This window comes from Neomonachus schauinslandi, chromosome 1, assembly GCF_002201575.2.
Source record: "Neomonachus schauinslandi chromosome 1, ASM220157v2, whole genome shotgun sequence".
Lineage (NCBI taxonomy): Eukaryota > Metazoa > Chordata > Mammalia > Carnivora > Phocidae > Neomonachus > Neomonachus schauinslandi.
The window spans coordinates 11,978,227-11,990,577 of NC_058403.1; the positions used below are offsets into that span (position 1 = coordinate 11,978,227).

Sequence of the window (12,351 nt, forward strand, 5' to 3'; positions counted from 1 at the left end):
GGGGGATCAACATTGGTCTCTGCTGTTGACAGGTTGGGCACTAAACAGATCAGTTTTGGTGAGAGGAAGTCCACATTGATGAATCCATGCAAAACCTTCATCCTTGACCCCGTGGCTATTTTGTTCAGAGGGCCACTCTGTAATAAGCACTGGAGTAGCTAGAGAAAGAGGTAGACTGGAATCCATAGAATGAGTCATCTGATCCACCTGATTATCGAGAGCATCCTTTTTGGTGGGGGGACTCTGCAGTATTTACATAGACACAAGTATCTCCCTACTTGTGCTTATTCTGAGTCTATTCATATCACTCATGCCCACATCACCTTGTCTAATTCCTTCCAAGTTCCTGAGCATTCACCCCAACCTTTCTTACTCTGGCCTCTGCAAGATAATTAAACTATATAGAAAAATGATTTCTTAATTCTCCTAAGATGGAACATACCTAGATGCATACAAGATAAGTTAATTCTAGATGTGTAAGAACAACAAAATAAAGGATAAGCTAATTTATTACATAAAATGGATGCCTTTAGGACATCAAGGCTAATCCTCTTGAGGAACCCCAGCTGAAAAGCCAAACCATTAGTGACTATATAATAAGTCAGAATAGATCTGTTCTTCTAGCCATGCTTTTCCCCAGCAAAGCAGGCACCCGGATGAACTGGGAGGATCCCCTTTCATGGCTTCCTTCATGTCCACTCCTGACTGGTGCTAATGCTACAAAGCCCACTGTAGGCAGCGTCAGCACATCATGTAGAACCATATGTAAATTAGAGTTGAATTTTTTCTTCCTTAATCAACTGGTCATTGGGAATACCTCAAGAGGCCATAGGTATGCTTCCAAGGATAGGTAGCAATACATCAAGAGTACAAGAGACAAAGCACAGGGAACAGTGTCTTCAAGACCTGCTAGCATCCAATCCCATGTGTACTACTTCCACTAAATTTTAGAGGGCTGTTTTGCATGCCCAACTTTATGTTTTAGTAGATCAGATAACTTTAGTTCATCAGGGCAGCTAGATCACATTGTCACTTGGTATCCCATGGTAAGGCATTCAAGCATCTATTTGGGCTTAGGGCAAGCCAGGGGTAATTTCTCAAAAGGAGACTACTTCTTTGCCACTTAGCTGAATTCAACTTCAATTTACTTCATTCAATTCAACTGCCTGGTCCATATTGGTCACAGGCCTAAAGTCATCCTTATCATGATAAAAATTAAAGCCATAGGGTTTAATTTAATCATCTAACAAGAGATTAGAAAAATGATCCAGGATCAAACAACAAAGCACTTGAATACTTAGTGATTACTTACAGGAGATCCCCTAAAGGGCTGGCAAGGTTAGTGAAAGGGGAGATAACATGAGCCTGGGTGTTTTTGAAGCAGTGGTATTCTGCTAAATGTTTAATAACCAGCTTTCCAGGAAAAAGAAATCTGATTTGAGGCATTTGCTGATTTCCATGGTGTAAATACTCCTGCCTTGGCCAATTTCAAGCTATAGTGTGACATCACTGAACATGAAGTTGAGAAGAGATTGTATAATCACCACTGAGAGGACAATGTTTCAAGTATGAGAGTGGGGTCAGTTGGTTTGAAGGTCAATAGGTCAAATAAGATGAACATAGAAGCATCCTCTGGATTGGCAAGAGGTAAGTCATTTGGTGGCCTTGAAAGAGGAGTGTTAGCAGAGTCGTGGAGACAGAAGTCAGACTGGAGAGGTTTGAGGAATGAATGGGAGATGAGCATGTGCTGGCTGTGAGTAGAGACAAATGTATGAAGTTCAGCCGTGAAGGAGACCAGAGAAAAGGACCTGGAGCCAGATGTCCAAGGAAGTTCTAGGACGGAACTTACTAAAGTAGGTGTGTGTGCTGACGGGAAGCAGAAGAGGGAGGGGATAGCCAATGGAGTGAAGTCCTTAAAGAAAGAGAACACAGTGCACATCTTGATAGATTAATCTTAGATAGGAAGAAGGATTCTTTTTTTATTTACATGAGCCTGAGTGAAGAGCTGAACTTTTCAGCAGAGTTATGTAGTTATTAGTTGGGAACACATGAAGGGCTTTGAGAAGAAGTGATGCACTAGTCTCATGGTATGGGAGAGGAAACTTACCAGGACACAGATTAAAAATACTGGATAAATGTATTGAAATCCCTCATGTGCAGAAGGCTCTTTCATCTCCTTCATCATGGTTTCACTGGGGTGATGGGAAAAAAGACTAATAACAACTTTGTGGTCATTCCCACATCTTTAATGCAAACTCTATCTCTTTAATATTTTTCCTGCTTCTTTTTGCTTATTGGTTTGTTAAGAGCCATTAGGCTCTTCTTAAGTCAGTTTTGTGAAACACGTATTTTGCTAGAAAGTACATTTTCTGTAGAATTCCATATAACATCTTCTCATAATTAATTTGGCTCTTCCTTATCTCTGGTTATATCTAAAGTTGTAGGTAGTGTGTGTATTTTGTATTGCTTTTTAAAATCAGGCTTGTGTTTTTCTTTATAATTTCTTTATAATTCCTACATTTTGGTTTTCATTTTTTTCTAATTTATTGATCACAGTTTTCTCTTTGAATATTCCTATTCCCCGCATTCTTTGAATTGTTTTGCTAGGGTTTTGTTTTGTTTTGTCATTTCTGAGGTTGGATAATTTATTCCTATCACAACTTTTGTAATCACAAATGGTTTGAAGTTATACACTATTCTCCAAGTACACCTTTACAACTGTGTTCCATATATTTTTATAGGCAACTATTAGCATTTTTATTAATTTTAGAGTTTTTAGATAACATATCATATTTTATTTCTTCTTCAATTTAGAGATTTAGGTCACTGCTCATTAACTCCCAAGTAGTCAAGGCTTTTTAAAGAATTTAAATTAGGAAGGGTTGATCGCCTTTTGAATTTGGTTTGTCATGTAACTTTTTCTCTGGTTGAAGAATGTGCCCTATGAAGAATTTGTTCAGGTTGTCTTTTTTTTTTTTTTTTTAATTGTAGCCAGGTTAATGATTGCTATTTATAAATGTTTCACAGATGAAATAGATGATTAAATAGTCTCTGGAGAGTACATAATTCTATTAGTTTATCTATACATTTGAGCTCATTAATTATATTATTAAAATTTCATATACCTTTACATATGACTTGGCTACTTCACTTACCTGACTCAGACAGAAAGGCATATTACAACAATGTATTATAAAGGAAAATGTTTTTAGCAACCATCTGAAGTCTGCAGTCCATTTAAAACAGAACCAGGAATGTTAGGTAGTCAGGAACAGATACAGAAAAGTCTGCCTCAACTATGGCTAGAGTTTTGCTGGGTGAGTATAACAAAGGAAGAGGGGGGAAGAGGGTTGAAGTTGTGGCAAGGGGCTGACTATAATCTTGCCCCAGGAAATCCAACCTAGCAAAGGAGGGAAACAAAGGCAGGGGGAAGAGAATGGGCAGTGAACAGTGATGGGTTCATTGGACTGGAGGTAGAGTAAGCAGACTGGAACGACGGAAATGATACAATTCCTGGAAGACACCCAGTAACTCCCCAGTGACTTGGAGAAGGTCCAAAGTGCAATCACGGTAGCAAGCCAAAGCCATGGATATGATTATTAAAGGTGAGAGGGGCGGAGAACTAACTCCAAGTAGATTATGTACTGGAATGATGAAGCCATGAAGAATGAATGAATGTTCATAAAACAATTCTGGAAGGAAATGCATCAAAAATTAAGTGTTAAGACTGTAAGTGATTCTTTCTTTTGTTCTGCATTTCCTGAATTTCTAAATAGTTAGGTAGCACTTTTATAATTAGAGAAAGGTTATTTTTAGAAGCCCACTTAATTGAGGTGCCTGGGGGGCACAATTGGTTAGGTATCTGACTCCTGGTTTCAGTTCGGGTCATGATCTCAGGGTCTTGAGATCCAGCCCAACATTGGGCTCTGTGCTCAGCGTGGAGTCTGCTTGGGACTTCCTCTCCCTCTCCATCTGCCCCTCCCCACCACTCTCTCTGTCTAAATCAATCAATCAATCTTTAAAATAAAATAAAAGTCCACTTAATTTTTAAGGAATTGGAAGCTTGATTTGGTTCTTCTCTAAGGTAATTGTACTCTAAGGTTAGTATGTTTCTTATACACTTTGCTGCCCTCTAGTAACACTCAATAACACAGAAGAAACATTGTCTTTTATACCTAGAAGAGATACTTATAACTCTGTTGTTTTTAATAATGTATCTTCTTTTCATTTCTTCCGCAAGTAGGACAGACAGTAATGTATGAATGGTATTGAGCTAACACAAATGAGTTCTTTCAGAGAGGCTGAATTGCTATTTTTGCTTTTGTATTGGTAATATAGTTCTTAGATGCATTCATAAAGTGTCCACTATATCATATCTGTACTATGACTGCAAATTACACTCTTTCACAGAGTAATAGTAGAAATGTAAATAAAATATGCGGGTGCCTGGTTGGCTCAGAGGAGCATGGGACTCTTGATCTTGGGGTGGTGAGTTCGAGCCCCATATTGGGTACAGAGATTACTTTAAAAAAAATAAATGTAAAATACTGACCTGGATAAAGTGATTTCAATTACTCCTCATTTTACATGAAATATTTTAAGAAGAGTTTACTCAAGGAGTCATCCTGGAGCTAGTAATTGTAATCATCTTGAAGGAAAATGTTCTGCCTCAATCCTAGAAATTCTTACATATTTACTGATGATAAAGATACTTAAATGGTCATTGGCACATGGGAAGAAATGAATCAAATTAAAATTTTTTTATTTTATATTTGTGCTTCTTAAATTGTAGTACCCTATTGATTTCTTCATAATATAAACTGCAAGTAGTAATTAATTTTTATTTAATTTATTTAATTATGTCTCCAGCACCTGACTATAGGTCTGGAAGGAGAAAGAACACATCTGTCTTGTTCATTATTGTTTCTTATTGCCTCACACAATGCCTAGAACATAGTAGATGCTCAAAAAGATTCATTGAATAAATGGATAATAATAGAATTACCTGGTCTAAATAGCAGATGTATTTTAAAAATACTGAATAAGCCCAATATTTCCATGCAAGGAAATAAAACATTGTTTACTTTTACTATGACACTCTAAATTTGGATGAAAAGAAATTTCACTTTCTTTTGTTGAAGAAACTGTCATTTCAGAAAATGAAGGAATAGCCATTAGAGTTGAATTGCTAAAACATTCTTAAAAGTTGAGTATCTCTCTACTGACAATTCTAATGTGGCAAAAAAACCCATTAACTTTTAAAAGCCTGAATCTTTTAAATCTGGATTCCATTAATAATGGTTTGATAGAAAAGATAATCTTATGAAAGTAGATCCAATGACTATATTTCAATAGAGTTTGAGACAAATAATTTAGAAATTTTCTAACATTTTTAATTGGATCGTTCATATGCTCTGGATGGAGCTACTTGTTTCTCTGTACTTGTAATAACTACAGACTTGCAAGATAAAGAGCTTTCCTCACTTTTGCTTGTGACTTAAATGCCAATGAACATATCTGTATGGATATCTTAACAACAGAGAAAAAAGAAAACTCCTCTCTAAAAAATTACAGTAAAGCTAAAGAGTTATTAAGCAGCTAAACTTAAAACACACACACACGCAATCCCTACCAAAATACCACCAGCATTTTTCACAGAGCTAGAACAAACAATTCTAAAATCTGTATGGGACCAGAAGAGACCCTCAAAGGCAAAGTAATGTTGAAAAAGAAAAGCAAAGCTGGAGGCATCACAATTCTGGACTTCAAGCTCTATTACAAAGCTGTAATCATCAAGACAGCATGGTACTAACACAAAAACAGACACATAGATCAATGGAACAGAATGGAGAACCCAGAAATGAACCCTCAACTCTATGGTCAACTAGTCTTTGACAAAGCAAGAAAGAATATCCAATGTAATAAAGAAGACAGTCTCTTCAACAAATGGTGTTGGAAAAATTGGACAGCTACATGCAGAAGAATGAAACTGGACCACTTCCTTACACCATACACAAAAATAAATTCAAAATGGATGAAAGACCTAAATGTGAATCCATCAAAATCCTAGAGAAGAACACAGGCAGCAACCTCTTTGACCTCAGCCATAGCAAATTCTTACTGGACATGTCTCCGGAGGCAAGGGAAATAAAAGCAAAAATGAACAATTGGGACTTCATCAAGATAAAAACTTCTGCACAGCAAAGGAAACAATCAACAAAACTAAAAGGGAACCTACAGAATGTGAAAAGTTATTTGCAAATGACATAATGGATAAAGGGCTAGTATCTAAAATATATAAAGAACTTATCAAACTCAACAAAAACAAAAAAGCCAATCAAGAAATAGGCAGAAGACATGAACAGACATTTCCCCAAAGAAGACATACAAATGGTTGACAGACACATGAAAAAGTGCTCAACATCACTCATCATCAGGGAAATACAAATGAAAACCACAATGAGATACCACCTCACACCAGACAGAATGACTAAAATTAACAACTCAGGAAACAACAGATGTTGGCGAGGATGTGGAGAAAGGGGAACCCTCTTACACTATTGGTGGGAATGCAAGCTGGTGCAGCAACTCTGGAAAACAGTATGGAGGTTCCTCAAAAAGTTAAAAATAGAGCTACCCTACAACCCAGCAATTGCACTACTGGGTATTCACCCCAAATATACAAACATAGTGATTCAAAGGGGGCACATGTACCCCAATGTTTACAGCAGCAATGTCCACAATAACCGAACTATGGAAAGAGCCCAGATGTCCATCAACTGATGAATGGATAGAGAAGGTATGGTATATGTGTACAATGGAATATTACTCAGCCATCAAAAAGAATGAAATGTTGCCATTTGCAACAATGTGAATGGAACTAGAGGGTATTATGCTAAGCGAAATAAGTCAGTCAAAGACAAATACCATTTGATTTCACTCATACATGGAATTTAAGAAACAAAACCGATGAATATAGGGGAAGGGAAGGAAAAATAAAATAAGATGAAATCAGAGAGGAAGGCAAACCTCTAAGAGACTCTTAACTATAGGAAACAAACTGAGGGTTGCTGGAGGGGAGGTGGGTGGGGGGATGGGGTAACTGGGTGATGGGCATTAAGGAGGGCACTTGATGGAATGAGCACTGGGTGTTATATGCAACTGATGAATCACTAAATTCTACCCCTGAAACTAATACTACACTATATGTGAACCAAGTTGAATTTAAATAAAATCTTGAAAGAAAAAAAATACCCACAATTGTATAAATTGCACAGATAAAATTAACATTACTACAAAATTAAAATAACTCTTGTTTATTTTGTTAGAATTCTTTGGTCCTAGGGTTCTTTGATTCTAGTGGAAATAAATGTGAAGTACTTTAAGCAAACCCACACAAACAATAAAACAACCTCAACAGCAACAAAACCAAAAGAAATCTACTCTAAAGATTCTGGATCTCAGGGGCCCACAGACAGGAGTGCAGTCCTGCTTCAAGAAGCATTGAGAACAAGAACCAGGAAAGGCACAAGAATGCTATTTTATCTTCTGCTATTTTGTCTTACCTTTCTTGGGAAAAAAATGTCATGCTATTTTGCCTTCTGCTTTTTAGCACATCTGCTTCATTCTTCTCTTCTGCTACACAGAATAGTTTTCTCAGCTTTTGAATTGACATGGTAATTTATGGCTTCCCTTGGGCTCTTGAGTTCATTGCAATTCTAGCCACAAGCAGGGACTCATTGTCTTAGTTTCAGGTGCAAAATCTTGGGAGAATCTGATTGGCTCACCTTGGATCAGGAATTTATACCTACCCAGGAATTTATAACAAATGTATTGCAATCTTGTTTTGAGAATAATCAGATGTAAGCTGTAGAAAATGTAATTTATATCAACATAGGATGAAATATTTATCACTAAATAAAAAGAATGTACAGTACTATTCAGTCAACAAATATTTATTATCTATTGTGTATGAGGTACTATTATAGGTGTTGTGAAGATGGCAGTGAACAAAACATAAAATATCTTCTCCCGTGAAGCTTACATTTTACTTTAAGTTAATGTAGAACTGCCTTCAGCACGGCAAGCTCTAAAGATATTTAAATAATTAAATGATTTTTCCAGAATAGAATTATTGAGTTATAGCTTTAGAAAGAAAAGAAAAATTACTAGATCAGGGATTCCTAGATTATGAGATTTCACCTGCCAAATACAATTTTTAGGGCAACCCCTTCAGGTCCCCTCCCTCCTTGGGAGCTTTGTACTAACACTTTGCTATCCCCCAATAAACCTTGCTTCAAAAAAATAAAAAATAAAAAATAAAATTTTTAGATAAAACAAAAAATTTAGGAGGATTCATGGCTTTTACTTTTTAGTTTGCCAAATAAGAATGCAAAAACAAACATACACACTATCATATAACATCATCATTGTTTCATAGAAGGAAAGAGATTTTAGTATAACATGGAAAGAGAAAGACAATCTCAAAATAAAGGAACATTTTTTCCCCAAGAAAGGACATCTGGCTATTCTTCACAGACAGACCGTTTTTACTCTTCTCATTTGGCAGCTGACTAGGGAAAACTTTTCACAGGTTCATAGACTTGCATTTCGTAACCATTGTTCTAGACTACGGAGTCGAATACTGAGTCAGCAAAAAAAAACCGAAACTGGTTTGCCTATTTTATCTGAATTTATGGGTCAATTAACCCATGCAAAGTCACAATTCGGTGGGGGAAAAAAACCAATCAGAATTATTGCCTGGAAAGACGACTTTTTAAAAAGAATTGAACTAACTTATTGATTCAAACAAAATGACTGATGGAACAGTTCTATGTAAGCTGTTTCTGTTTTCCCAGAATACTAAAGACCTTCCAAAATTAAAAGGTGATGACAGACTATATGCAACAAACAAATTAGTCTGTTTAATACTCAAAGCACAGAAGCATTTTATAAAATCATCAGTTTGGATAATATACTGGCTGACAGGCAACCAAAGCAGCTATTCAGTTTCAGGAATTTAATTTCCACAAGATCTAAAACCTCTATAAAAGGACCTTTGGCTTGCTTGTGCAGCAAAATAACTTTCAAGTGTTTAACTCTGCCCTTTAATTATCTGAATAGGTAGACTGTCAAAGTTATAAATACGTTTGTTGTCTATTACTATCTTGGCTCATGTTTAAATGACAAGTGTCCTCCCTTCTATCCATATTCAGCCACCATTTTTACAGTGGAAGATCTTTTTGAAATTTTAAGCCAAGATATTAACATATTCTGCTCTGGACCGTATGTTTGTTACCTCTAACCCTAATCATATTACTGCAAATCTGTCTCTTGGCTCAGGTGTCTGGAGGCTGATCAGGCACAATTTGAATCTTCGGTGATGGGAATTGGAGTTCAATTTCACCAATGAAACACTGTTGGAATCAGAATTTAAATCAATGCTGAGCAGCCAGAATATAAGAACTTAGAGTAATGAGAACAGAATGGGAGTGAGATGTTACTAACTTTTCCTATTAACTGGAAGAAAATGTTACAGAGGATGCTCTTGGCCTAGATCATCTTTCCAGTTTCCAAAAGTGGGTCCTGGATGGGCAGATCTCAAATCCAAACAAAGAAAACCAGAGAAAATAAGGCAGATGTGTATGACATAGAAATTTTTGGTGGGCTTGGGATCTTCTGCTTCAACTTGGAGCTTAATTCTTAAGTGCAATTTTGACAGGATGGTGTGGACAAAAAGGGACTCTCACATTTGCTGGTAAGAGTACAAATTAGCACAGATTCTATAAAGAGCAATTTAGAATTAGCTAAATTACAAATGCACACATTTGGATCTAGCACTTCCAATTCTGTTTCATTCTCCAGATGTGACCAATTTCCAGAGCTTTTCATTGTGGCATTGAATATTATAGTAAGATGAGAAATAACCTTAATATCAATTTTTATGGGGCTGGTTTAATAAATTATGGTACATTCCAACAATGGATCGGTATGCAGCTGGGTAGAAGGAAAGCCAACACTTTATGTACGGACACGAACCAAACTCCAATTTATGTTAAACTAAAAACATAATTTACACATGTGTAAAAAAGGTAATTCATAAAGATACACTTATTTGCTTTTATGTTCACAGAATATCTCAGGGGGATCATGAGAATTTTAACTGCTGCTGAACTGCAAAGCTTCTGGTGATGGGTGGGCTCTTTTCACTATACGAATGCCCTTTGTAACCTTTTGAATTTTGAGACATGAAAACGAATTCACATATACTTGCACACGTGAAGGAAAAGGCCTCAAGTCCGTTGATACGACCGGCAAGCCTGTAAGTTCAACCTCACAGTCTGGTACCCTGATTGGGCCTTGCCAGTTAAGACTGTTACCTCTGTGACGCAAGGCTGAAATGTGTCACAACCACCCCCACTCGTGCAAGCCGATTTTCCTTCCGTTTCTGAAATTAGCTATGTTTCAGAACTGCTCGCAAACTTGGCACTCTTTCCAAAACGCTAAAACACTTTTGCTTTCGGCATAACAGAGAAAGGGGCTAAAATACCAGGCCAGGTAACAATTTATCATAAATGAAATTCAATGCTTTTGAAAGTGCTTTGTAGCTACAAAGCAAAAGCTGTAGAAATACGAAGTGTGACTCAATAGAGTTAGTAGTAATCACCATATCACAACTCAACCTACAGTTTGGGAAAAACTATCCATCCTGGGACCCTACTTTGCCTCATCAAACCTGGTTTCTCCTTTTGGCTCCTCCCGCCTTCCCTTCCCTCTCCTCCCCCCCTTCCCTCTCCTCCCCCCCTTCCCTCTCCTCCCCCCACTTCCCTCTCTTCCCCTCCTTCCCTCTCCTCCCCCTCCTTCCTCTCCTCCTCTCTTTGCCCGTCCCAGAGCTTGGCCGGAGGTTTCCTCGCTTGACTGACTACTCTGCGTAAGTGCGGAAGACGCACTGCAGTACCGTCGGCCGTAGCACGACCGAGCTTACTCTGTTCTCTCGTCTCTATGATCCTCTTTGTGACCCGTGGGATAGCGCCAGAGTCCTAGAGCTCCGTGCCAACAGTCCTCCACGCCGACAGAGGACAGCGCAAAAAGCTGACGTTCTCGCGAGAGGCGCGGAGATCTCTCCACGTATTGAGGGTGCGAGCGCATGCGCGCTCGGTGGTGCGCGGTAGAAGGAGGGAAGACGGGATCCGGCTGAAGCCCCGGAGTGCGCGCGTGCGCCGTCGCGAGCTTGCCGCTGCCGGGGCCGCCGTGTGAGAGCGGGTGTGAGACCGCCGTGCGAGCCGCGGGAATGTTCCGAAAGGCCCGGCGAGTGAACGTGCGCAAGCGGAATGACTCGGAGGAGGAGGAGCGAGAGCGCGATGAGGAGCAGGAGCCGCCACCGTTGCTGCCGCCGCCGGGCACCGGCGAAGAACCGGGCTCTGGCGGCTGCGGCGACAGGGCCCCCGGGGGGGAGTCGCTGCAGGGCCCGGGGCCGCCGCCGCCTTCCGCGCTGACCCCGGGCTCCGGGGCTGAGGCCGGGGGCTGCTTCCCCGGCGGCGCGGAGCCGGGCAATGGGCTGAAGCCGCGCAAGAGGCCGCGAGAGAACAAAGAGGTGCCCCGGGCCAGCCTGCTCAGCTTCCAGGACGAGGAGGAAGGTAACCGCCCCGCTTCGGACCCCAGACCCCAGCATTCCTACCCTGGGCCCCCACTTTAAGTCCTCGCGTTCCCTGGACGCCCAGCCCCCGCAGCCCAGAAAGGAGCCCCTTCGCGCCCGACCTGCTGCACATCTTTCCCCGCCTCCGGCCTTCTGCTCCCGGCGGAGGACGCGTTCCCGCGCAGCCACCAGCCTTTTCTTAACTACCGCCTCCTCCTTACCCTCCTCCTGTGCGTTTCCTGCTCTGTGGGGCAGAAGCTCACATCCGTCATTCTGAGTTTATCAAGTGGGAATTCAGTGTCCCCTGTCCTGCTTTTTTTCCTGGCGGGTGTGTTTCAGGGTGAACTTGAGTTGGGTCCCCTGTCTGCTCTTGGCACGGTCTCTGAGTCCTCTGCAGGTCAGTGTGCCCACGCCTCTTGGGGGATCTGTCCAGACATCCTTGACCAGGAAGGCTGGGTTTGTAAAGAGGAATCCTAAATCTGGGAACAGAATCCCCGGAGTTGAAGCTCTGGTTATGAGTGACCTTGGACCAGTCCCTTGCAAACGTGGAGCCTCGGTTTCTCCATGAAAATAAATAGGGGTACAGATGCACGGCTTTCCTCGCGTTGATTTTTGGACAATGAGGAGAGACGGTGTAATAGTAATTGAAGGCATTTTATCCAAACGGTTGTGAGAGGCTAAGCTGCAGTGGATTTAGATTTCTGATCATATATGAG

At 40.1% G+C, this 12,351-nt stretch overlaps 1 protein-coding gene across 2 annotated transcripts in view; it reads left to right on the forward strand.

The window, feature by feature from the left end:
- Positions 1–11,168: 11,168 nt before the first annotated feature.
- The window catches only part of PAXBP1 (PAX3 and PAX7 binding protein 1), a 32,841-nt gene continuing 31,658 nt past the window's right edge, over positions 11,169–12,351 (forward strand). For both annotated transcript variants that reach the window (XM_021678080.1, XM_021678082.1), the window contains exon 1: positions 11,169–11,636. In XM_021678080.1, coding sequence (XP_021533755.1) covers positions 11,291–11,636 — 346 coding nt within the window. In that variant the 5' untranslated portion in view covers positions 11,169–11,290. The remainder of the gene's footprint in view (positions 11,637–12,351) is intronic.